At 43.1% G+C, this 27467-nt stretch overlaps 1 protein-coding gene across 7 annotated transcripts in view; it reads right to left on the bottom strand.

Annotated features, from left to right (window-relative positions):
* Positions 1-22669: 22669 nt before the first annotated feature.
* The window catches only part of prkn (parkin RBR E3 ubiquitin protein ligase), a 1184373-nt gene continuing 1179575 nt past the window's right edge, over positions 22670-27467 (bottom strand). For 5 of the 7 annotated variants that reach the window (XM_072265746.1, XM_072265747.1, XM_072265749.1 and 2 more), the window contains one exon: positions 22670-24530. In XM_072265746.1, coding sequence (XP_072121847.1) covers positions 24421-24530 — 110 coding nt within the window. In that variant the 3' untranslated portion in view covers positions 22670-24420. The remainder of the gene's footprint in view (positions 24531-27467) is intronic. The other 2 variants (XM_072265748.1, XM_072265752.1) reach the window with 1 other exon arrangement.

Below are 27467 nucleotides of genomic sequence, written 5' to 3'. Positions count from 1 at the left end.
GTTGTACGGGTTAGGGTTAGTAAATTAGATTATGAGGACACTCAGTCCTCGTTTATTTTCATTTAGAAATGCATGCATTAAAAAATGATACAATGCTCCTCCAGAGTGATATCACAAAAAAAACAGGACAAACCAATACTAAATCTGACAAAACCACATAATTATAACATATAGTTACAACAATGCAAAGCAATAGCATAATTTGATAAAGAGCAGACTCAAAATCCCGATTGACTCATCATCTAACGCAGGCGGCAGAAGGGAGGAACTCTCCCTGCCATGAACCTCCAAGTGCCGACAACTTTCCGATGCATTGGAAGCATCCGACCGCAGCCGACTCTAAGTCCGTCCGAAAACTTCGAGCCTCTGACCAGCCCCTCCAATGCAGCCTCTCTGAGCACCATCCTCTGCCGAGTGCTTTGACCCCACCCCAGCCGCTGAGCAACAAGCAAAGCCGAGGACTCGGGGCCTTCCCCTCCGGAGATTCTGGATCACACAGTAGCAGCAGCGAAGCAGGCATTTCAGAAGTTTCTCCAGATGTTCCTCCGTGCTCTCACGTCCGTCTCCATCAAATCAGGATTGTGCACGGCACCCTAAGTGACAAATAACAGACATCACCACCGGAGTGGCCGCTGCGAGCTGCGTCGCGCTGCCATCTTCTCCTCCCTCTTAAATGAATTGTGGGCAAGCTATGTTGGTGCTGGAAGCATGGCAACGCTTGTGGGCTGCCCCCAGCACAATCCTCAGACAGCGTTGGTCATCGATGAAAATGACTCATTCCGCTGTATATTTCAAAGTACACGTGACAAATAATTCTAATCTACCATAGATGCTGCCTGATCTGTTGAGTTGCTCCAGCATTTTGTGTTTGTTCCTGTTCAAGTTCTGATATTTTCTCCCCTTTCAGCCTTGAATCATCCTTTTGAGTTGAATGGCTCTTATTTGTTTCTTTAGTCGGTTAGTTAGAGTTCTGTTGTCTTTGCTGAGGACAATGAGACTGCAGTGCTGCTCCATTCTGTGCAAAACACCATATTGGCAATCCAATTACTAAAAGCACAATGACTAAATTTAAAAATAACATACGAGTTATTTAGAATGACATCCAATTTACAACTGAATTCAAAACAAACAACTCTAAAATGGGGCATTGTTCAGTTGCGGGACAGCCCTGGGTGAAAAAAGCTGTTTTTCAGTCTGGCTGTCAGTGTAGAAATGTTTCTGTATCTCCTGCCGGATGCTGAGAGATTGAACAGGGGATTACTGTGGTGAGATGAGTCCATCACGATTCTGCAAGCCCGCCGTAGACATTGTGAGTTGTAGATGGTTTCCATATCTGATAGTTGAGTCCCAGTGATGTCCTGTGCAGTCCTGATCACTCGTTGATATGATTTTTGTTGATCTTGTTGTAGCTAGTGTACCATAATGCCATGCAGTAGGTCAGTATGCTCTCAATTACACAACAATAAAGGTTTTGGGGCAGATTTTTTTTAGATTATGAGGACACTCAGTCCTCGTTTATTGTCATTTAGAAATACATGCATTAAGAAATGATACAATGTTCCTCCAGAGTGATATCACAAAAAAAAGGACAAACCAAAGACTAATACTGACAAGAGCACATAATTATAACATATAGTTACAGCAGTGCAAAGCAATACCATAATTTGATAAAGAGCAAACCATGGGCACGGTAAAAAAAAGTCTCAAAGTTCTGATCGACTCCTGATAGTCCCCGATAGCAGGCGGCAGAAGGGAGAAACTCTCTCTGCCATAAACCTCCAGGCGCCGACAACTGCCAATGCATTGGAAGCACCCGACCACAGCCGACTCTGAGTCCATCCGAAAACTTCGAGCTTCTGACTAGCCCTCCGACACCGAGCACCATCTCTGCCGAGTGCTTCAACCCCATCCCGGCCACCGAGCAACAAGCAAAGCCGAGGACTCAAGGCCTTCCCCTCCGGAGATTCTGGATCACACAGTAGCAGCAGCAGTGAAAAAGGCATTTCAGAAGTTTCTCCAGATGTTCCTCTGTTCTCTCACATCTGTCTCCATTAAATCAGGATTATGCACGGCACCCTACTTGACAGATAACAGATATCATTTACCGGAGTGGCCACGCAAGCTGTGTCGTGCCACCGCCTTCTCCTCCTCCTCCTATTTTAGGACAGATTTGCTCCCTTTAAGCTCCTAAGATAGTATAGACACTGTGGAGCCTTCCCTACTATCAAGTAGGTGTTGGTAGTCTAAGAGACCAATGTTAACTTGTTGTCTATTACCTTAGTTCAGTAGGATTTTCTTAGTAATTTAAATCATCACCCATCTTCTTCACATAAATCCTTCACAGCCCCTGTAATATGCATATCAGCATCTGTGATGCCTTCATAATAATTCTTCCTATTTTGCTTTCCTCATTAAACCTACATCTTCATTTTGTAAGCAACTTTTTGTCAAAGGTGAAACACTTTCTTATTCTGAAATGGGTTACAGGGAGTCAGGATGTCAAACCTCTGTAAGTTGCTGTTGAGCCTCCACAGAATAATGAGTAACTGTTGTCAACACTGGAGAAAAGGTTGCAAAGGAAACTAAAGGCAACTCTCTTTTCTAATTTGTTAGCTTAAAGAAATTTTAAGGAGGAAGAGAAATGCTGCTGGACTGATCAGTGCAAGATGAAAAATAATAGAATAAGCTTCCAGAAATCCTGTCCAGTTGGATTTGGAAACTTCAAATGGGAAGTGTGAAGACATATGGATAAGTCTCATGAAGAGATATGGTCAAGATAACTATGGGAGTCAGTGGGATTGTAGATGACGTAAGAGGATAATCTGGCTCCTGAGATGGAGACTAAGAGATCAAGAAAGGGGAGTGTCAGAAATGGATCAAGTGAATACAGGGATGGGATGTAATTTGATAGCAAAATGATATAATTGAAGAGCTTTGTATGGGTGCATGAAGCAGCACCAATGCAGTCATCAACAGAGCAGAGAAGATAGCGGAGAAAACATTGAAAGACAGATAGGCAGTTAAAGAAATATTGCAGAGTTTGAGTAATATATTTTCCTTGAGCAGAATCAGAATCAGAATCAGAATCAGGTTTATTATCACTGGCAATGTGAAATTTGCTTAGGCCATAAAAATGCAAGGAACTGTGGAACACAGGGGAAATTAACTATATTAATGGAGAATGAAGAAGCTTATACACTTGTCAGAAATGGCAGTAGGGCCAAGGATGAGAAAGAGGGGCCAAGGAATAGCTAAATAAATGCAAGACGGCATATGAGAGTAGACTGATAAGAAATCTATAGGTACTGTATGAAAAGAGGAGAAGACCAGTAAGTGCAAATACAAATCCCCTAGAGGTAGATGTAGGGGTGTAGATAGCAGTGAATAAGAAAATTACAAAGAAATTGTTAAAAAAAACTGTCTTTGTGGAAAGAGGCACAATCTGTTGAACTACTAGAGAACCAAGGCAGTGGGGAGGGGTGTGAGAAGCCAGAGACAATAAATACTAGTTAAAAAGAAGTATCATAGAAATTGGTGAGATTATAAACTGACAAATAAACTTATCTGAAAGGCTGGATGCGTCCTTGGCTACCACCCGGACTCTTTTGAGTTAGTGCTGGAGAGGAGGTCACTAAACAAACTGTTATCCATTACGGACAATCTGGCACATCTTCTGCATGATCTACTGAATAAGCAGTGGAGCACTCTTTCAAACAGGCTCATTGAGCTCCGCTGTAACAAGGATCATTACAGAAAATCTTTCCTAGCAAATGCAATAAGCATGTACAACAGTTCATCTCTGTGCAACAAGAGAACAAACATCATAGTACAATAGCCTCTGTTTTATCATTTTGTACATTATTATTGCACATTGGTACACTATTTTTGTATAACTACTATTATACACTATTATTTTTCTGTATTTATTATTAGTTGACTCTGCACACTGCTAAGTGTATTTTTACATGTTGCTGCTGGAACAAAAGAATTTCCCACTCGGGATCAATAAAGTATTATTATTATTATTATCATCATCATCATCATCCCAGGTGCATTCCAGATCTTGTGGAATAAAGGTTATAGAGATAGGGGATGGTGTCTTCCTAAATCTGTGGACTCTATTCCTGTGGTTGGGAGAGTAATAAATATGACCACACAATTTAAGAATAGAGGGAAAGAGAAAGCAGGGGACTAGCAGCTGAAGCCTGATATTGGTAATAGGAAAAATGCTGGAACCTATACTGGGGAATGTAATAACAGAATACCTCAAAAATAACGGGATTGAGCAGAATCAACATGAATTTATGAATGGAAAATTATGTTTCTAATCCACTGGTATTCTTTGAGGAAGTGATGAGTATAATGTGGGGGGAGGGTGGTTTGTTAGTAGATGTAATGCATTTGGATTTTCAGAAGATCTTCAGTAGGGCTTCACAGGAGATTGGTTGACAAGGTGAGAGGGTAGATTTTTTTATGTATTAAGTGCAATTGTGAACAATAGCCAGACCAGAAATGCTGATCAAGTCGACTAGTTCCCAAGGAGAACTCTGATAGGCCAATCAGATGGTTCACTGCCGCTCAGCGAAAGAACACAAAACAGACACAAGGGTCGCTAGCCCCTGTACCCCAGAAACACACCTGAGCGGTGTGGTGCAGGTATGTGCTTTGCATGACCTGACCTGAAGGCATCATGTTGACTCATAGTAGATCGTGTTCACAGTGGAACAGCTTAGTCAAGGATGGGATGATCAGCACAGATGGACAAATTATACCTCCACTACCCCTCTGACATACACAATTCTCAATCGATCATGTAGAAAGCAGATGGGGAAAACAGGTCTTTCTCAGGTTGACAGGCTGTGTTTGGTGGGATACAACAAGGATCAGTGCTTGGATTTATGATCCATATCAGTGATTTAGCTGAGGGGATTTTTCAATAGGAGGATGTAAAATTACTTCTAGGTGACACAGACATGTGAATGGGAAAGTACAACACAGATGTATTGTACATAAATGGGGTGGATCAATCAGAAGAGCAGTGTGAAAGACTTGATAATATTAATGTTCAATATTGATTTGTACACAGGTTGGCACATCAAAGTTGCTCCCTGCTTGAATAACATTCCAAAGTCCTCCTCCTAAAAAGCCTGTGCACTGATGTCTACATTGGTAGAGACTGGTGAAGGCTGATAGTTGTACTCATTATGTGTCAGCCTCCTCCCTCAGCAACCAATCGGTGTTTGGGATTGATTAGTAAGAGCAAATTAAAGGAAGGCAGGGGCAAGTGCAGCGGCCATCGTCAGAGTGGACAGAGTCAGAGTGGTGATCTTGTGGCTTTAGCTCTTTGAGGTTTCCATGAAGAGAGGCTTCAGTCAGAGAAACAAAAGGAAAGAAAAGCTCAAGGTGATTTTTCCTTCTCTGCTTTATATCTGCTCAGCTGTGCCAGTAGAGATGCCAGGCAGGATAGTGAAGTGCTCCCTTTGTGAGATGTGGGAAGGCAGGGAGACCTCCAGTGTCCCTGACGACTACAACCGTGAGAAGTGCATCCAGCTGCAGCTTCTAACAATTCACATTAAGGAGTTGGAGCTGGAACTGGATGAAATCTGTATCATTTTGGAGGCTGAGGGGGTGATCGTTAGGACATATAGAGAGGCAATTACACCGAGGGTGCAGGACACAGGAAACTGGGTGACAGTCAGGAAGGGGAAAGAGGTTAAACAGCCAGTACAGAGTACCCCTATGGGCATCCCCCTCAACAATAGGTGTATCACTTTGGATACTGTTGGGTGGGTTGACCTAACAGAGGAAAGTTACAGTGTTCTGAGTCTGCCCCTGTGACTCAGAAGGGAAGGGAGGAAAAGAGGCATGCTGTGGTGATGGGGGATTCATTAGCTAGGGGAGTGGACAGGAGCTTCTTTGGGCGAGAACAAGATTCTGGAATGGTATGTTGTCTCCCGGGTGCCAGGGTCCAAGATATCTTGGATTAAATACTCAGCATTTTTAAGTGGGAGGGTGAATAACCGGAAGTTGCGGTCAATGTACAAAGTGTAAGTATCAAGGACATGGGTAGGATGAGTGACGAGATTCTGCAAAGGGAGTTTAGGGAATTAGGTGCTATGCTAAGGGCAGCACCTTCACGGTTGTGGTTTCAGGATTGCTACCCATGCCACGTGTTAGTGAGGCCAGAAATAGGAAGATTATACAGTTTAATACATGGCTAAGGAGTTGGTGTACGAGGGGCGGCATAAGATTTTTCAATCATTGGGATCTCTTCCAGGGAAGTTGGGACTTGTAAAGAAGGGGCAGTTTGCACCTGAACTCGAGGGGACTAATATCTTAGCGGGAAGGTTTGTTAATGTTGTACAATAGGATTTAAACTGGAGTTGCAGGGGGATGGGAACCAGAGTGCCAGAACTGTTAGTGGAGAAGTTGTGGAGGCAGATGTTGGTAAGACCTCGGCAGACAAAGTTAGGAATCAAAAAGTTGAGCATGGTGTGACTAGTATCCTGAGCTGCATATATTTCAATGCAAGAAGCATCGTAGGAAAGGCAGATGATAGTGCTGAAGGTGAAGTAGCTGGTTTACAAACAGAGGCAATGTGTAGTAAGGCCAAGCTGTTGATAAGGCAAAGTTGCTGTCAACAGGATGAGTTGCAACGTAAAAGGGGGACAAAACCAAAAAGGGTGAATACAGGACTGAAGGTGTTATATTTGAATGCACACAATATACAGAATAAGGTAGATGAACTTGCAGCACAGTTGCAGATTGACAGGTATGATGTTGTAGGCATCACTGAATCATGGCTGAAAGAAGATTATAGCTGGGAGCTTAATGTCCGAGGATACACATTGTATTGAAAGGATAAGCAGGAAGGCAGAAGGAGTGACATTGCTTTGTTGTAAAAAATGAAATCAAATCATTAGAAAGAGTTGACACAGGGTTGGAAGGTGTTGGATCATTGTAGATAGAGCTAAGGAACTGCAAGGGTGAAAAAATCCTGATGGGAGTTGTATACAGACCCCCAAACATTTGTAAGGATGTGGTCTATAAATGACAATGGGAGATAGAAAATGCATGCCAAAAGGGCAATGTTACAATAGTCATGGGGAACTTCAAAATGTAGATAGATTGGCAAAATCAATTTAGCCCTGGATTCCAGGAGGGGGAATTTCTAGAGTGCCTAGGAGATGGCTTTTTAGAGCAGTGAGGTTGAGCTCACTAGAGGATCAGCTATTTTGGATTGGGTGTTGTGCAATGAACTGGAATTGATTAGAGAGCTTAAGGTAAAAGAACCCTTAGGGAAAAGTGATCATAATTTGATTGAATTCGCCCTGAAATTAGAGAAGGAAAAGCTAAAGTCAGATGTATCTGCATTACAATGGAGTAAAGGGAATTACAGAGGCATGAGAGAGGAGTTGGCCAGAATTGATTGGAAAAGAACACTGGCAGGGATGACAGCAAAGCAGCAGTGGCTGGAATTTCTGGAAGCAATTCAGAAGGCACAGGAAACTAAAAAAGTCATTAAGAAGGTAAAGATGAAATACAAAAGTAAGCTAACCAATAATATTAAAGAGGATACCAGAAGTTCCTTCAGGTACATAAACTATAAAAGAGAGACAAGAGTGGATATCAGACTGCTGGAAAATGATGCTGGAGAGGTAGTAATGGGGGAGCAAGAAAATAGCGGATGAACTGAATAAATATTTTGCATTAGTCTTTGCTGCGGAAGACATTAGCAGTATCATGGAAGTTCCAGGTGTCAGATGGCATGAGGTGTGTGAGGTTACCATAACTAGAGAGAAAGTTCTTGGGAAACTGAAAGGTCTGAAGGTAGATAAGTCACCTGGACCAGATGGGATACACCCCAGAGTTCTGAAAGTGGTGGCTGAAGAGATTGTGGAGGCATTAGTAATGATGTTTCAAGAATCACTAGATTCTGGAATGGTTCCAGAAGACTAGAAAATTGCAAATGTCACTCCACTCTTCAAGAAGGAACAGAGGCAGAAGGAAGGAAACTATAGCATAGTTAGTCCAACATCAGTGGTTGGGAAGATATTGGAGCCAATTATTATGGATGAGGTCTCAGGGTATGTGGAGGCATTTGATAAAGTAAGCCATAGTCAGCATGGTTTCCTTAAGGGAAATTATTGCCTGACATATCTATTGGAATTTTTTGAAGAAATAACTAGCAGGGTAGACAGGAGAATTGGTTGATGTTGGGTACTTGGTTTTTCAGAAGACCATTGAAAAGGTGCCACACATGAGGTTGCTTAACAAACTACAAACCCACAGTATTACAGGAAAAATTCTAGCATGGATAAAGCAGTAGCTGATTGTCAGGAGGCAAAGAGTGGGAATAAAGGGAGCCTTTTGTGGCTAGCTGCTGGTGACTAGTGGTGTGCCACAGGGGTCTATGTTGGGACTGATTCTTCTTATATTATATGTCAGTGATTTGGATGATGGAATTAATGGCTTTGTTACAAAGCTTGCAGACTATATGAAGATAGGTGGAGAGGTATTTAGTTTTGAGAAAGTAGAGAGGCTACAGAAGGACCGATTAGGAGAACGGGCAAAGAAATGGCAGATGGAATACAGTGTCAGGAAGTGTAGGGTTATGCACTAAGGTAGAAGAAATGAAAGAATTGACTGTTTTCTAAATGGAGAAAAAATACAAAATCCTTATGCAGGATTCCCTGAAGGTTAATCTGCAGATTGAGTGTGTGGTGAGGAAAGCAAATGTTCCCCCATGTTTGATAGCACTTGAAAGTAGTGCAGAAAGTAGTGAGAGCACAGAATATGCTCTAGGTGAGGAATCTCCATGTCCTTCTCCAAGAGTGGATTTAATGGCACCAAAGATAACTGAGCAGGCCAAATCCTGGAGGTCACAGCTGTGGCATCAATGTGCCTTGGCAAACGTAATGTCACTCAACATCAAAAGGGAAAATATTTGATACCTAGTGATTGGAATGATATAGAGGAAGTTCATTGTTGCTGTTGGAGGAATATAGACGTAGCTTCAAGGGATCACGGCAGGGTATTCCTCAGGGCTGTGTTCTAGGCCCAGCCATTTTCAGCTGTTTTATTAATGCTCTGTCCATCACAAACATGGAAGTGTCCACTGATGATTGCAGAATGCTCAGTTCTATTTCCACTCTGCAGCCCGGGCTTGCATGCAGCAGGACTCAGGCAGCGAAAGGGGCAAATAACATTCATGGCACAAAAATGCAAAGATTATCTCTAACAGGGGAGAATTTAACAAGCTACTCTTGGCATTTTCAACCTCTTAGAGATGGCCACTGATCAGAAATTCATCTGGGCCAACCAGATAAATACCATTCCTAAAAGAGCTGTTCAGAGCCTGGATACCTTGCAGTGAGTGATTCAACTCCTAACATCCGGAAGCTTTTCCACCACAAGGCACATCAGAAATATGATGGGGCAAACTCTACTTGCCTGGATGAATCTAGCTTCAACAGCTCTCAAGAAGGTTGACATTATCCAGGGAAAGGCAGCCCTCTTGATTAAAACCACCTCCACCACTGGTGCACAATGCCTGGTGTGTGTACCACCAACAAAATGAGTTGCACTACTCACCCAGACTGCTCCAGCAGTGCCTCCCAGATCAGTCACCCTTACCGCTATGGAGGACAGTAGAAGGATAACCAGTAACTGCTTCTCTGATTCATCCACTGGCTTGGTCTTTCACAGATACTGGGTCCGAATCCTGGAGCCCCAGCAGTACAGCACAATATGTAAAAAATACTAAAAATTACAAGAAGACATATATGTGTGTGTGTATATACATACATACATCATACACATACATACTTTTCTTATTGTAATTTATAGTATTTATATATAAGTTTATAATATTTTTTACATATTGCACTATACTGCTGCTGCAAAGTAACAAACTTCATGAAGTAAGACCATAAGACATAATAGCAGAATTAGGCTATTCGGCCCATCAAGTCTGCTATACTTGACATAAAGAGAGCAAAAACAGTGAGGTAGTGAAAAAGGATCTTTGCTTTCCCGGCGTATATGACGAATAAATGTTTCTCGGGCTTCCAGGTTAATAATCAATAGCTGTACTCAGCTGGAAGCCTGAGAAGAGTTTACTTGTAGAGAGGTAGTGCTCATGGGATGGTTCATTGTCTGTTCAGAAATCTGATAGCAGAGAGGAAGAAGATGTTCCTAAAATACTGCGTGTGTGCCTTCGGGCTCCTGTACCTTCCCTTTGATGGTAATAATGAGAAGGGGACAAGTACCTGGTTGGTGGGAGGTCATTAATGATGGATGCCACCTTTTTGAGGCATTGCCTTTTGAAGATGCCCTCGATGGTAGGGAGGCTACTGCCTCTGATGGAATTGACTGAGTTTATAACCCTCTGCAACTTTTTCCAATTCTGTCCAGTGTCTCCTCCAGACCTTAATATCCGCGTAACACAGGGATTAGACCAGCCAGTGTTCCCTGTCGCTTTTTTTTTTAAACAGATGGCCAAAGAGGGTCAAGAGGAAGCCCGAGGCAACAAATGCTGGAAAGGGGTTAGAGGTCACGGACTACCAGGTTATTGCAGTAGTGGTCCATGCAAGTCAGGAAGTCGAGGCCTGAAGGTCAAAGCCATGATCGGTGAGGTCTGGCATTGATACCCAGAGGTCGGTGAAGTCCGGAGGGCAAAGACAAAGGTTGAAGTCCAGAGCCTGGTGAGTCTGGAGATACAGGCCCGGAGGTCAAAGCCTCTGGGTTGGCTTGTTCAGAGGTCAGAGGCCTGATGTCTATGAGTCTGGAGATACAGGCCCGGAGGTCAAAGCCCCTGGGTTGGCTTGTTCAGAGGTCAGAGGTCTGATGTCTGTGAGTCTGGAGATACAGACCTGAAGGTCAAAACCCCTGGGTTGGCTTGTTCAGAGGTCAGAGGTCTGATGTCTATGAGTCTGGAGATACAGGCCCGGAGGTCAAAGCCCCTGGGTTGGCTTGTTCAGAGGTCAGAGGCCTGATGTCTATGAGTCTGGAGATACAGGCCCGGAGGTCAAAGCCCCTGGGTTGGCTTGTTCAGAGGTCAGAGGGCTGATGTCTGGGAGTCTGGAGATACAGGCCCGGAAGTCAAAGCCCTGGGTTGGCTTGTTCAGAGGTCAGAGGTCTGATGTCTATGAGTCTGGAGATACAGGCCCGGAGGTCAAAGCCCCTGGGTTGGCTTGTTCAGAGGTCAGAGGTCTGATGTCTGTGAGTCTGGAGATACAGGCCTGGAGGTCAAAGCCCCTGGGTTGGCTTGTTCAGAGGTCAGAGGGCTGATGTCCGTGAGTCTGGAGATACAGGCCCGGAGGTCAAAGCCCCTGGGTTGGCTTGTTCAGAGGTCGGAGGCCTGATGTCTGTGAGTCTCGAGATACAGGCCCGGAGGTCAAAGCCCCTGGGTTGGCTTGTTCAGAGGTTGGAGGCCTGACGTCTATGAGTCTGCGAGTCTGGACCAGGGACTGGAGGTCAGTGGATCGATAACTGTGACAGTGAGAGTCCAGGGCCAGAGACTGGATGCCTGGAGGAAGCCTGACCTAGGGTTGGAGGCCTACCTGTGTGTGTGAGTGGGGGGGAGGGTGGGATGGTGAGAAAGGGTCTGTTGTTCATGCATTGTCGTTGTTGCTTGTGCTGTTCTGCTAAACATTGCAGGCATTTGCCGGTGCCAGAACGTGTGGTGATGCTGGCAAGCTACCCCTAGCACTTCCTCGGGAAAGTTAGTTGTTAATGCACTGTAGGTTTCAATGTACATCTGATAAGCAACTCTGAATCACCCTGCACCTCAGCTCCACTGTAAGAGAGAGGGACCCACCCCTCAACCCTGCAACTGTCAATCCAATTTGGGAATAAAAAGTCACAGCCATTTCAAAAATCATGTAAAAGCATTTTGAAACTTTAGCACATCCATAGAGCAACCCCAGGGTCGCAGACAGCATGAAAACTAAAAATAACTCCAGATATATTAAGTTTGAAGTAACACCAGAAAATGCTGGAAAATCTCAGCAGGTCAGGTAGCATCAGTAGTTCGTTTGTTATGTGCTGTGTTGTATGATGTGGGTGATCATGGTCTTTCCATGACCATGATTGTTCTTGGCAAATTTTCCTACAGAAGTGGTTTGCCATTGCTGTCTTCTGGGCAGTGTCTTTTTAAGACGGGTGACCCCAGCCATTATCAATGCTCTTCAGAGGTTCTCTGCCCGGTATCAGTGGTTGCATAACCAGGACTTGTGATGTGCACCAGCTGCTCATACAACCATCCACCACCTGCTCCCAGGCTGGATTGGGAGGCCAAGCAGGTGCTGCACCTTGCCCAAGGGTGACCTGCAGGCTAGCGGAGGGAAGGAGCACCTTACACCTCCTTTGGTAAAGACTGATCTCCACCCCGCCACCCAAGCATCAGTGGAAAGAAACAAATAAACAATGTTTCACATGGACTTTTTCTCTTTCCACAGAAGCTGCCTGACCTGTTGTTTTTTTCTAGTGTTTTTCAATCTTACAACCTGCCTGCCTCACCCATGTTAATTTTCTCCAGTTAACGGGAACCTATTCTTTACTTCCCCAATACTCCTCTTTCTATGACCCCCAGATTGTCCCTGAAACCATGAACTGCCATAAGTTAGCATTCCATTTGACAAGTGATATGTGATACAACTGCATTGCTTGCAGATGAAATAGACTCTCCATCCACCAGTGTTTGCTCACACTGTGAGCCCCACTTTCTGCAAACAGGACAGTCTGTTCAGTAACCCAAGCAATGCAGACAGCAATCACTATTAGATGTCAAAACTGAACAGTTGGGTAATTTAGTGCTGAGCTAGAATGTAAGGAAAGCAGAGAGCATTTCTTCAGTCTGCCTACTGTTAATGTCTGGACTCAACACACTGCAACAGTCTCAGCTCACGGGAGTCCACAGTGGAGCTGCCACACAGGTACTCCCATTCCAGGAACATAAACCATTGAGTATTGCAGGATTTCAAACTGGACCCTGGGTTAATTCTGTAAAAAAACGCTGAGCTTGATGTAAAGCCAAACTTTTTTGCCGAAAGAGTAGTGAAGTGCTAATGTCGTTGTAGAATTTCTAGAATTGGTAATATTTTCCATCAGATTTGCTGAGGTGCACCAACTTGAAAAGTAAAATTCAGACACTCGCTCTTACCTGTCCGCAGGGCTGAAAACTGCATTGACGCTGCTCCTGTTCTACACTCTAAATTGTTCCCTATTTCTGTAGTATTTTGTTGAGACATTCCACTCTGTCTTTCACAGAGGAAATAACAGAGCTCAACCGATCAATGACCTGAAAATAAAACAATCAATTTGGTAGACCTCTACGCCCTACTCTTGAAGAAAAAGGACATGAGCCATAATGTACACCAGTCTAATCATGCTTCTGCAGTATGTTAAAGTTTTGCTCTTAGGAAGCAGATCTCATTAATTTCTTCTCACTTTAAAAAACGTTTGTCTTGCGTGTTCAGGTTAGGACAACGTTCTGAAAGTACATAGAACATTGAACATTACAGCACAGTACAACCTCTTCGGTCCATAAGGTTGTGGTTCACTTTTAACCTACTTTAAAATCAATCTAATCCTTCTCTCCTATACCATTTGTTATGTGCCGCATTGTATAACATGGGTGATCATTACTGTTCCATGACCATTATCGCTCTTAGCAAATTTTTCTACATAAGTGGTTTGACATTATCGGCTTCTGGGCAGTGTTTGTACAAGACGGGTGACCCCAGCCATTATCAAAGCTCTTCAGAGATGGTCTGCCTGGCGTCAGTGGCCACATGACCAGGACTTGCGATGTGCACCAGCTGCTCATACGACCATCCACCACCTATGGCTTCACATGACCTTGACTGGGGGCTAAGCAAGTGATACACTTTGCCCAAGGGTGACCTGTAGGCTAGTGAAGGGAAGAAGCAACTTACACCTCCTTTGGTAGAGACATATCTTCTTCCTGTCACTCATCCCTCCTAAACAGCCCCCTACTTCTCATTCATCCTTGTGCTTCACCGTACACACACTTTCAAACTCTTGGACCTGAAGATGAAATACCACATGTGAGCAGTCAGTTGGTAGAACTCATTCGTAGAACATGAATCATCATAATGATTTCTGGATGAGGAAAATCTTGTTTTTCTGGTGTTACTTGGAGGTATCCACTCCTTGAATCAAAAACAACCAAAGCAACCAGTGCTGGAAACACTCAGCAGGTTAAGCCAAGCAACATTTGGAAAGAGAAACCATCAATGCTTTGGAAATGCAGCCTGCTGTCAGAACTGTGTGCATGCTTTAGCAGGCAGAAACAATTAGCTTAATTTGGCATCACACTTGGTGCATATGGCTAATGTGACGGGAAATAACTTTGAGGTGATTGGAGGAAAGTAGAGTATAAACTTAGTTTAGTTAATAATGCCTCAGTGTCTTCCCCTCATAAATCAAAGTACTGAGTTCAGGAGTTGAAATGTTATGTTGAGGTTGCAAAAGATATTGGTGAGACCAAACTTGGAGTATAGTGTTCTGTTCTGGTCACTGACCTACTGGAAAGATATCAATTAGATTGAAAGAGTACAGAGGAAATTTACAGGGATGAGGACCTGATTTATAGGGAAAGGCTGAATAGTCTAGGACTTTATTCTGTGGAGCGTAGGGGAATGTAGAGTGATTTGATAGACGTATAAAAAGTTGGGGGGGGGGCGCGGGAATATAAATAGAGTAAATGCAAGCAGGTTTTTTCCACTGAGGTTGAGTGAGACTAGAACTAGAAATCATGGGTTAAGGATGAAAGGTGAAATATTTAAAGGGAACCTGAGGGGGAACCTCACTCAGAGGTTGGTGAGAGAGTGAACATGCTGCCAGCAGAAGTGGCAGATGTGTGTTTGATTTCAACACTTAAGAGAAATTTGCATCGGTACATGGATGAGGACGTTTGGAGGGCTATGGTGCAGGTCAGTGGGACAGGGCAGAATAATAGATTGGCATGGACTAGATGGACTTGACTCTAAGACTCTGAGGTACTGGAAAAGTAGTTAATAATATTTAATAACTAAAATTAGCAAGGATAGTTTATCAAATAGAACAAGAACTTACATTCCAAGATAGCACCTTCCTTTTTCCACAAAGACAACAAATTCTACTGTGGACTACTTTGTACCAACATAATTCCATGATACAGTTCCAAAAGTAGTAGCACCCAATCTGGCTCACTGGATATTATTCATAGCAAACCTCTGGCTTGGTGGGGCCCCTCTTCCTATGAATTTATGGATGGATAATGAACCCATGAACACTAACTCACTAGTTTTGTTCTCTTATTGGAATTTATAGAATAGTTTATGCATTGTGCTGTACTGCCGCTGCAAAACAATACATTTCATGACGTACAGTATATCAGTGATAATAAATCTGATTCTGATTGCTACTACTTTTGGAATTCTATCATGTGCAAAATTGTCGAGAGTGGAACTTGTCTTGTAGAAAGAGGAGTATACCATCTTGGCAATATAAATTCAGTTTCACTGTATTAAGCAGTGAATATTTTGTGTAAGATTCTTTCAATCTGAAGCTCACACATAAAGTATTCAGACTCTTGTTAAATACCACACTTAAGGCAGGACTGAACACTCATTCTCAGCCACACCTTGGGTGCAGCAGCTTTGTATAAATGGGAAACGGCGATCTTGAGCAATTCAGCATTGTTTAATCTTGAGCGAGCGTTGGTGATGGCTACAGCTTTTGTAAAAATGTGCTTATTGTGTTGTAACAGCAACTATGTGGAAATTGCCAATGCTAGCAAAAGAGACCATTCAGTCCATCATATTGATGCTGGCTCTCAATAATATTCCATTGGCACAATCCCCCTCTTGTCACTTTCTTCATGGCTCTGAAATGCACTGTCTCTCAACCCCCCTCCCCCTTTGAATGATTCACCATCCACTTAATGGTGGGTGCAGCAGGCTATCAAGAAAGCAAATGGGATGTTGGCTTTCATTGCCAGAGGGATTGAATTTAAGAGCAGGGAGGTCATGTTGCAACTATACAGGGTACCGGTGAGGCTGCACCTGGAGTACTGTGTGCAGTTCTGATCTTCTTACCTGAGGAAGGATATACTGGCTTTGGAGGCAGTGCAGAGGAGGTTCACCAGGTTGATTCCAGAGATGAGGGGGGTAGACTATGAGGAGAGATTTAGTCGTCTGGCACTATACTCAGAATAATTCAGAAGAATGAGAGGAGATCTTGTAGAAACATATAAACTTATGAAAGAGATAGAGAAGATAGAGGCAGGAAAGTTGTTTCCACTGATAGGTGAGACTAGAACCGGGGGACATAGCCTCAAGATTCTAGGGAGTAGATTTGGGACAGAGAGGAGGAACTGCTTTTCCCAGAGAGTGGTGAATCTGTGGAATTCTCTGCCCAGTGAAGCAGTGGAGGCTACCTTAGTAAATATGTTTAAGACAAGGTTGGATAGATTTTTGCATGGTAGGGGAATTAAGGGTTATGGGGAAAAGGCAGGTGGGTGGAGATGAGCCCCTGGCCAGATCAGTCATGATCTTATTGAATGGCAGAGCAGGCTCGACAGGCCAGATGGCCGACTCCTGCTCCCATCTCTTATGTTCTTGTGTTACTGTAAGGGGTAACAAACAATCTGTAGGAGGTACTCAATGAGCTGAACAGCATCTGTGGGGGGAAATGAAATGATGTATGTTTTGGGTCAAAACTCTGCATCAGGATTGGTCTCTTCAAGGCATGCTGATTTTAAAGATTTCCCTCCTCTCTCTGGTGATAGTTCTTTGAGAGTCCCTTCCCCTCTGTGGTTTTGATTGCACCAGTCCTGATAAAGGGCTTCAAGCTGAAACATTATTTCCTTCCCTACCCACAAATATGGGTGGTGGGGTGGAGATACATCTTTACCAAAGGAGGTGTAAGGCTCCTGCAGGTCACCCTTGCGCAAGGTGTAGCACCTGATAGCCCCCAAGTCAGGATAACATGAAGCCATGGGAGCAGATTGTGGATGGTCGTATGAGCAGCTGGTGCATATCACAAGTCCTGGTTATGTGACCACTGACACCAGACAGACAATCTCTGAAGAGTATTGATAATGGCTGGGGTCACCTATCTTGTAAAGACACTGCCCAGAAGAAGGTAGTGGCCAACGACTTCTGAAGAAAATTTGCCAAGAACGATCATGGCCATGGGACCATGATCGCTCACATCATACGACATGGCACACGATGCTGGTGATGGCCCACAAAAGCTGCTCAGCCCTCTGAGTTCCTCCAGCAGATTGTTTTTTGCTCCCGATTCCACCATCTGCTGTCTCTTGAGTCTACTGAAAGGGGAACTAACTTGCAAGCAGATGCAGGAGGAAACCACAGCACAGGGAGAAAGTGCACACAGGCAGCACCTGAAGTCAGGACTGAACCCTGGCCCCCTAGAACTGTGAGGTAGCTGTCCTATCCCAGCAGTCCCGCTTGCAATGTACACACTTACAATTTCATTGTTAGCAAGAAGCGATTCATGGAACTCTCCTACTTTTCTAATGCCTGGATATACATTTTCTAAATGGCCGAACGTATCATGAAGGGTCCCACCCACCCTGGTAATGAACTGTTTGTCCCACTCCCAGCAGGTAAGGTCACATGGCATCCTCACCAGGGCCACCAGACTCAAAAACAGTTACTTCCCCCAATCTGTCAAGCTGATCAACACCCCCACCCACTAACTCACCCAACCACCCCTCACCACCACTACATCCACACTTCTCCTTGACCCCTCAGCACCCTTCATCCACCCCCCCCACGAACTGCTACCTTAAGCTTACACTCCGCATACCTCATTCTCACACTGACGCAGCCACTGTTCTACTTTGTTTTCATACGCCCTGCTGCTACCTAGAAGAGTTCCTCTTAAAAGAGTCACTTTTTCACTGTAACACTTCCTGTCAGTTACCTTATGTTCAGAAACCCCTGTACCTGGTGTCACTTTATGTACATATTCTGTATATAAGTTAATCTTACTACATACAGCCACACTCAAACAGTTACCTGTACATTGCTTTTTTACAGGGTTGCTTTTATATTTATATTTATCTCGCTTTTTTAGCTGTGTCAAATCTGGAATAACAATCACTTTGTTCTCCTTAACACTCGTGTACTGACGAATGTCAATCAACAATCTTGATTCTTGAATTAGAAGCAATTAAGGAAGCAGGAATATGAATGTTCAGATGACAAAATACCACAAGCATTTGGAAAGTATAAAAGGGAAGATAGTTCCAATAATAATACATCGTCCATGTGAGCTCCCAACATGTTGTGAGGGCTGCAAAATAACCTTTCTTATTGGCCTTCTGCTTTTCTCTTCAAATTTTTGGCCATCCTGCTAGACTCTGCAGGATATCTCTCTTCCCCCAGGACAGAGGGTATGGGGCCGAGAGGTATCTCATCGTGAAGCAGCATAGGACTGGTTTGACAGGCCAGTACTTTACTTCTAAAGTCAAATTCAAAGCAAATTTATGATCAAATCCCATACTGTATATGTCACCATACACTACCCTGAGATTAATTTTCCTGTAGGCACTCACTTGAAAATCAGGAAATGCAATAGAATTTATTAGACCATAAGACCATAAGACATAGGAGCAGAACTAGTCTATTTGGCCCATTGCATCTGACCCACCATTTGACCATGGCTGATCTACCTCCCTCTCGACCCTGTTCTACTGCCTTCTCCCTGTGACCTTTCACACCCTGATTTATCAAGAATCTATCAACCTCTGCCTCAAATACTCTCAATGACTTGACTCCATAGCTGCCTGTGGCAACAAATTCCACAGATTCACCAACCTCTGGCTAAAGGAATTCCTCTTAATTGTTGTTCTAAATGGATGTCCCTCTATTCTGAGGTTTTGTCCTCTGGCTCTAGATTGCCCCACTCTAACCTGGCCTTTCAATGTTCAATAGCTTTCACTGAGAGCCCCCTCATTCTCTGAAATTCACGACAAGCTATAAATTGCAAAGACTGTCAAACAGCCAAAAGGAGTAAAATAGTGCAAATCATAAAGAGTAAATAAATAATGCTATGAACATGAATTTGAGTCCTTGAAAGTGGATGTGGAGTCAGTTCAGCATTAAGGTGAGTGAAGTTATCCATACTGGTTCAGGAGCCTGATGGCTGTAGGGTAGCAACCAGTCAGTTCAATCTGAGCTGTTCATAAAACAAAGAGGTAGTAATCAAATCATCTCAAACTTGGATTTTGTAACTGGAAATATAGTCAATTAGAAGTCAAGGTGTTGTTTAAAAGGAGAAGGAGCTGCTCAATGGCCTTGATAGAGGCGTATGAAGCTTTGGCCAATCAACACTGAGAATGGCATTAACCACAGAGGGAAAAGGGAGATGTTAGCTTTGAAAACACCTCTCATGCCCTCAAGATCTCTCAATGCACGTTGGAACCACTGAGGTGCAGAACCTACTAAAATGAAGAGAAACCCTACCAGCCAATATACACTTGGAAGGTATCACTCAGACGAGATGAATGATGGAAAATTCCAGGCTTGGCCATACTGAAAATGGAAATGCCATTTTTGACACCTTGTGTAGGATATAAGCACCATACAGAATGTCTTTGTACCAAAGAAATACCAGGAAGAAGATCAGATGGAGGACTGGGTGGGGAGAAGATCAGAGGGCTTAAGATGGATTAGTAACACCAGTGGAGATCAACTGCAGTTGGTTTGGGGGAAGCAAATATTCCAGAAGGGAATGAAAAACAAGAATTTACCTTAAGGAAGATTAACACATCCTCAAACATTTTTAACTGCTGGATTCTCCAACAACAACTTGCAATAGGCTCTTCAGAATAATAGTCTGGCATGGTCTAGATGGGCCGAAGGTCTATCTACATTATGTTTCTGAGCTGTAGTGTTCTATGACTCTCAATATGGCATGGTTACCTTTGCTAAGCTGCTAATGTGTGTCTTATATATGGAGAAATCTACTTCTGAAAGCATGCTGTGTGCAAGTTAGTCATCAGTCTTTATATAAAATTCCATTACACATGACACAGGCTGCATAACAGAATTTCCTTTGAAAGAGGCATTAATCTGAGTCGCCACCTGCATTCTGGGGCCATCTTGAGAAATACAGCAGTAGAATTCTGCCTGGAGTCATGGACGATGCTTATCCCTGAACCCACATCAAAAGGATGCACACTTCCTCATTATTGCCACTTTGTAACTGATGGCATCATGCTGATTAGAAATTGCCTGCTGCTTTTATACTTTGCAAAGTTGACTGTTCTTCAAATGGACTTCCTTTTAAAAGCAAACTGCATTGCAATATTAAGAATTTGTGAAAGGTTATCTGGAAGAATTTTAAATCCAACACCAGGATGGGAAAACATGCTTCCACCACCTAGACTTTGTTTGGGAATTGGTGGGAATTCATAGTGAATCCTGGACTCAGGTCTAACCATAGTTCATGCCTCTCAAGTCCCCAGGTAATGTGAATGTGCTTATCATTTTCTTCATCCTGATTCTTCATCTGTGCATGTTTCATGCTTTCTAAAACCTCCTAAGTGCCTTTCACAACCTCTTCATATCCCAATGCAGTTTGCAATTAAAAGGATGAATTTCTGAAGAACAAGGTGCAAGTAATCTCCCGTACTTACATTGCAGATCCCTCCTGTGCCAGGTTGAACAGCATTTCCATTTGTTTCAGTGAATTACTCAAGAGAGACAACTTTTTGCCAGTCACTTGCCTGACATAATCAGTGCTTTTATTTTCGTGACGTATAAGCTCTTTGCACACTTGGATCTGGGATGACCATGCTCAACCCTTTGCCATCTCACCACTTCCCTCAGTAACCCCACCTCTTGATTCTCTCAATATTAAAAAATCTACTGATCTCCGTTTCAAAAATAGTTTCTGAGCTTCCATTGCCTCTTGAAGCAGAGAATTGCAAATATTTGCTCCTCTATGAATGAAGAAATTACTTTTCACTTTTTTTTCCTGATTGACCCACTCCCACTCCTTATTCTGAAACTGTGACTGTTGGACCTGGACGTCAGGCAGAGAAATCAACACCTTTCCCGTCTTCACCAGAACATACTGCTGCAATTCTACCCGCTACAGTGCATTCTCACAGCAGTCATTACTGCCTGGTTTGGTGCAGCATCCTCTGACAAAATACTAAAACTACAGCAAACTGTCAGGTCAGCAGAAAAGGTCATTGGGTGTAGTCTACCATCTCTGTAGCACTTGTATGTATCCAGAAGAGGACAGGTAAAATCATTGAGGAGATTACTCACCCAACAAACTGCCTTTTCCAAAAGCTCTCTTCTCGAAAGCACTATAAGGCTATTAAAACAAAAACCTCACACTATTTTAAATGTTTCTGCAGACCGGTAGCTAATCTGATCAACTATTCTAGTTAGCCTCCCAACTCCCTCAATCTATTACCATGATCACTGCACTGCAAATACTTTAAACAACTTTTTATAATGCTGTTTACATTGTAAGTACATTCTGGTATTTATGTATTTGTGCACATTTTATTTTATGTCCATCCTTTAACCTCTGACTTTACTTGTTTTTATATAATCCTTTATTCTTTATAATTAATGAATGTTGTTGCTTTTTGTTGCATGTCATACTTTGACCAACACACCACAGCAAATTCCTAATGCATGTAAATGTATATGGTGAATAAAATTGATAGTTAATCCTCAATCTTTGGATTATTCTGTTGATAAACCTTGGCAGGTCTCATAGAATTTTGTATGTTTCAGTGAGATCATCTAAACTCAAGATGTACATCTTTCCTTGGTGGGGACACCTACCTCTTAAAATATTCCAGGTGTTGTCTCAGCAGGCACCACAGAATTGGAACAAGACATCTCTAATCTTGTAAACAAATCTTCTTGCAATAAATGTCAACAAACCACTTCCTTTCCTAAGTAACGCATACAAAATGTTGAAGGAAGTCAGTAGGTTATGCAGCATCAATGGAGAGGAACTAACAGTTGACGTTTTGGGCCGGGCCCCTTCATGAAGACCGGAGCGGAAGAGGGAAGAAGCCAGAATGAGAAGGCAGGAGCAGGAGTAGGAGTAACATTCTATCATTCTTGTAAAAGGTTATCCAGTGCTCCCGGAACACCAGCACCATTCAATCCTTTTGCATTTCAAAAATACCCAGTCTTTCTATTTTTCTATGACAACTCTAGTTAAAAATAATGACCCCTGGGGGAGCTACTTCACACACTCTTGGTGGGTCTTACCTTAATGCTCATAGCACTTTTCTCTTCTAATAGACTTTAGATCATGCATGTCATCTTCTCCTTTTGGGAATGGAACTAATGAAGACCTCAACACTGGAGCTGGCAGAAGATGATGAATGTGGAGTGAATGATCTCCAGTTATCTTTCAGTCCATACCCTGTAAACCCCCTGACCCTGATCAGTCAAGGACTGTGAGGTTGCTGCCCAGGCATCAGCCTCCCCACGTTAAACAGAGTCACTCACTGGTGTTCTCCATTAAAGGAATAACCCCTTTAGAGAACATCATACTGAACTCAAATGATGGCACTACTTTTCAAAGTCAAGAAAAACAATAGGACAAACTTATTAAATGAAAATGATGAAAAATGTTTCATGTAGCATTTATTTCCCTAATTAATCAACAACCTGGTTCAACAAAATGTCAATTTTAAGAGGCCCATGCCACCATGTAAAAACATTTTGCATGTGTTGCAAGTACTTTATAAACTGCTCAGGTCCAAGTACATCCAATCCACAGTGGCTTCACCTTTACTGTCCCTCTCCCCACTGCTGGCATCTCACCTGTCTACCCCATCACTATGGAGAGATGGTGAGTAGAGATGCAGGAGTTTCCCAGAGAAAGTGCTTATTCATTGTCAAAGGAGGTATTGAAAGTGCAATAGAGTAAAAGAAAGGATGGGTAAGGATAAGAGAGAGCCCTGACAGTGATGCATCCAACCTTATAGTTAACTGTGGCTGTCTTACTGTGTGTGCCCAGTCAAACTCCCATGGTGCAGCTGTGCATCACTTTGGTGTACCACCACCTCTGGCATCTCCCCTCCTGGACTGCTGCAGCAAACAAGCCTGAGGCATGAGACTGAAGGTGCTTGCTGCAAAACTGAAAGGAAAGAATTTGTAGTGTTTTGGGGAGTGAGAGCAGCTGGATTGTTCTTAGTATGGGCTCAATGGGCCAAGAGGCTTCCTTTCACCCTGTGGCCATACTGTTTTTACAAACGTCGTTGGAAACATCTGCAAGGTCTGGATAAAGCTATTCCATGGCCCAGGTTTAATTCACAGGCTTGCTATTGTCAGCCCCATAGACAACAGCAAATCCACTTCAACTGCTGACTGACAGCACTCTTTGGATATATGACTACTCAGAACAGACCAACCTGATTTAGAAATGGGACAACTCACTAAATTTCAAAAGCAGCATGAGGAAAATTCTCCCAAAACTTGCTGCAAGTGACAACAGCTGTGAGGCAGAAAGCTTTTATCATGGAATTGGAAACTAAAAGGCCAAACAAGATCAGAAGACAGTAACAAACCCAACGGCCCACATTAATTCTATGATCTAGAAAGATCAATGATTCATTTGTGCCCACACCCTTATTAGTTTTGGCTCTGCAGTTCTATTTAGTACATTGAAACAGTTTCTGTTCAAAGACGATTCAAAATTAGGCCACTAATGGAGACGACTGGCGCCTGAGTGTGAGGAAATAGTCAACATCAGCACATAATTCTATAAATGCAGTTGCAGTTTATAAATCAGAGGAGTCCAGGTGTCTTGTTTAAATGTGCAGATCTCTGTGGACATGCGAGGCAAATTGGAAAATGCTGAAGTTTGCTTGATACAATAAATTCCAGCCAAAAGGCAACCTGCTAATCCTCAAAGTATGCTAGGGTACATTTAACTATCACTTAAGTACAGAGTATGGAATACGTCTGGTTTAAAGAAACACTACCCCATGAAGCCCTTGCTGTGACTGTCAAAATGTGATGACTGCTTTGTGCACTTAGTCAACTTTATTTGCGTGGAGGGATGTTCTTATTCTGCCCTCTGGAAGAAGGTTCTCTTTACATGGGCAAGCAGGACAATCTCAGGAGATCTGAGAGGTGCAGCGTTAGGAAAGATCAAATAAGCTTGTATGAAATTAGGAGGGGCTTTATTAGAATTAATTAGAGTGATGGAGGGAGGTGGGATAGCTGGAGGATATGGAGCATAAACAAGACTTGTACCATTTTGAACCTCTAGAATATTTCTACCCAAATAATAAAAATGGCGTTGAATATCAACAGGCAACAGGGCTTGGTTGAATCCACATCTTCCACCTGTCTCTCGCCTCTGAAGTTTCTCTGGTTGCCGTGCTGCTTACTCGAACCAGTGGTCTCCCATGCAGTCGCGATTCCATTCCCGGCCACACAGCCAGCACCACTGAAACTGGCATGGGGCCCTGGGACAGCTCATGTGCATACAGCCTCCTGTCACAAGGAAACACATTGTCAGGCTTGTAGGTCAAGTACAACGGTAATATTAACTAGGTGATATTAAAGTCAACAGATGGGTGGGGGGAGGCAGCATATTTTCATTCCTAGTAAGGACTGTACAGTTTTTGGATGCAAAGCAAAGCATAAAGGTGGAAAGGTTTCAGTCTCCTGAGAGTCCCAGGGTGGGAGAAATAGTACAAACAGTGTTAGACTCCTAGGTGGGACACTTCCACAAGAGGGACAAGGAAGCAGATAACAGCCAAAGATAACCACTCTTCGGAAGCTTCCCTGAGGAACACTGCCACAAGAAAGTAGCATCCACCATCAAGAACCTCCATCATCCAGGCCATGCTCTCTTGCTGCTACCACCATTGGGCAGAAGGTACAGGAGCCACAGGTCCCACACCACCAGGTTCAGGAACAGTTATTACCCTTCAACCATCAGGCTCAACAACCACTGTGGATCACTTCACTCACCTCAACTCTGAATGGATTTCACAACCTACAGACTCACTTTCAATGACTCTATAGCTCATAGTCTCAGTCTTATTTATTTACTATTTGCACGATTTGTCCTCTTTTGCACATTGATTCTTTGTCAGTTTTTGTTTATGTAGTTTGTCATAAATTCTATTTTAATTTTTTACTTCCGGAGAATGCCTGCAAGAAAATGAATCTCAGGGTAGTATATGGTGACATACACATAATTTGATAATAAATTTACTTTGATTTTGAATTTCTCCTCAAAGTGATACTTTGAAATTGCATTTATGTGCTTTTCTTTGATCACTATTGGCCACTGTGAAAATTTTCACAGGTAGACTGGGAAAATCAGGTTGGTACTGGACCCCAAGAAAGGGAGTTTGTGGAGTGCCTCAGAGATGGTTTCTTAGAGCAGCTTGTATTAGAGCCTACCAGGGAGAAGGCAATTCTGGATTTAGTGTTGTGTAGTGAGCCAGATTTGATAAGGGAACTCGAAGTAAAGGAGCCATTAGGAGGTAGCAACCATAATATGATAAGTTTTAATCTACAATTTGAGAGGGAGAAGGGAAGATCGGAAGTGTCAGTATTACAGTTGAACAAAGTGGACTATGGACCCATGAGGGAGGAGCTGGCCAAAGTTTGCAGGAAAGATACCCTAGCAGGGATGACAGTGGAACAACAATGGCAGGTATTTCTGGGAATAATACAGAAGGTGCAGGATCAGTTCATTCCAAAGAGGAAGAAAGGTTCTAAGGGGAGTAAGGGACGACCGTGGATGACAAGGGAAGTCAAGGACAGTATAAAAATAAAACAGAGGAAGTATAACATAGCAAGGATGAGTGGGAAGCCAGAGGATTAGGAGACTTTTAAGGAGCAACAGAAGATAACTAAAAAGGCAATACAGGGGGAAAAGATGAGGTCCGAAGGTAAGCTAGCCAAGAATATAAAGGAGGATAGTAAAAGCTTCTTTAGGTATGTGAAGGGGGAAAAATTAGTTAAGATCAAAGTTGGGCCCTTGAAGACAGAAACAGGTGAAATTATGATGGGGAACAAGGAAATGGCAGACGAGCTGAACAGGTACTTTGGATCTGTCTTCACTAGGGAAGACACAAACAATCTCACAGATGTAATAGTGGCCAGAGGACTTAGGGTAACAGAGGAACCGAAGGAAATTCGCATCAGGCACAAAATGGTGTTGGGTAAACTGATGAGACTGAAGGTTGATAAATCCCCAGGGCCTGATGGTCTGCATCCCAGGGTACTTAAGGAGGTGGCTGTAGAAATTGTGATCGCATTGGTAATCATTTTCCAATGTTCTATAGATTCAGGATCAGTTCCTGCGGATTGGAGGGTAGCTGATGTTATCCCACTTTTTAAGAAAGGAGGGAGAGAGAAAACGGGCAATTATAGACCAGTTAGTCTGACATCAGTGGTGGGGAAGATGCTGGAATCAATTATAAAAGATGTAATAGCGGCATATTTGGATAGCAGTGGCAGGATAGGTCCGAGTCAGCATGGATTTATGAAGGGGAATTCATGCTTGGCTAATCTTCTGGAATTTTTTGAGAATGTAACTATGAAAATGGACATGGGAAAGCCAGTGGATGTAGTGTACCTCGACTTTCAGAAAGCCTTTGATAAGGTCCCACACAGGAGGTTAGTGTGAAAAATTAGAGCAAATGGTATTGGGGGTAGGGTACTGACATGGATAGAAAATTGGTTGGCAGACAGGAAACAAAGAATAGGGATTAATGGGTCCTTTTCAGAATGGCAGGCAGTGACTAGTGGGGTATCGCAAGGCTCGGTGCTGGGACCGCAGCTATTTACAATATATATTAATGATTTAGATGAAGGGATTAAAAGTAACATTAGCAAATTTGCAGATGACACAAAGCTGGGTGGCAGTGTGAAATGTGAGGAGGATGTTATGAGAATGTAGGGTGACTTGGACAGGTTGGGTGAGTGGGCAGATCCATGGTAGATGCAGTTTAATGTGGATAAATGAGAGGTTATGCACTTTGGTGGCAAGAACAGGAAGGCAGATTACTATCTGAATGGTGTCAAGTTAGGAAAAGGGGAAGCACAATGAGATCTAGATGTCCCTGTTCATCAGTCACTGAAAGTAAGCATGCAGGTACAGCAGGCAGTGAAGAAAGCTAATGGCATGCTGGCCTTCATAACAAGGGGAATTGAGTATAGGAGCAAAGAGGTCCTTCTGCAGTTGTACAGGGCCCTGGTGAGACCACACCTGGAATATTGTGTACAGTTTTGGTCTCCAAATTTGAGGAAGGACACTCTAGCTATTGAGGGAGTGCAGCGTAGGTTCACGAGGTTAATTCCCGGGATGGCGGGACTGTCATATGTTGAAAGATTGGAGCGACTGGAGTTGTATACACTGGAATTTAGAAGGATGAGAGGGGATCTGATTGAAACATATAAGATTATTAA

Source organism: Mobula birostris, chromosome 8, assembly GCF_030028105.1.
Source record: "Mobula birostris isolate sMobBir1 chromosome 8, sMobBir1.hap1, whole genome shotgun sequence".
Classification (NCBI taxonomy): domain Eukaryota; kingdom Metazoa; phylum Chordata; class Chondrichthyes; order Myliobatiformes; family Myliobatidae; genus Mobula; species Mobula birostris.
The sequence above is the reverse complement of the archived record's forward strand: the minus strand, read 5'-3'. Positions and strand labels throughout refer to the sequence as shown.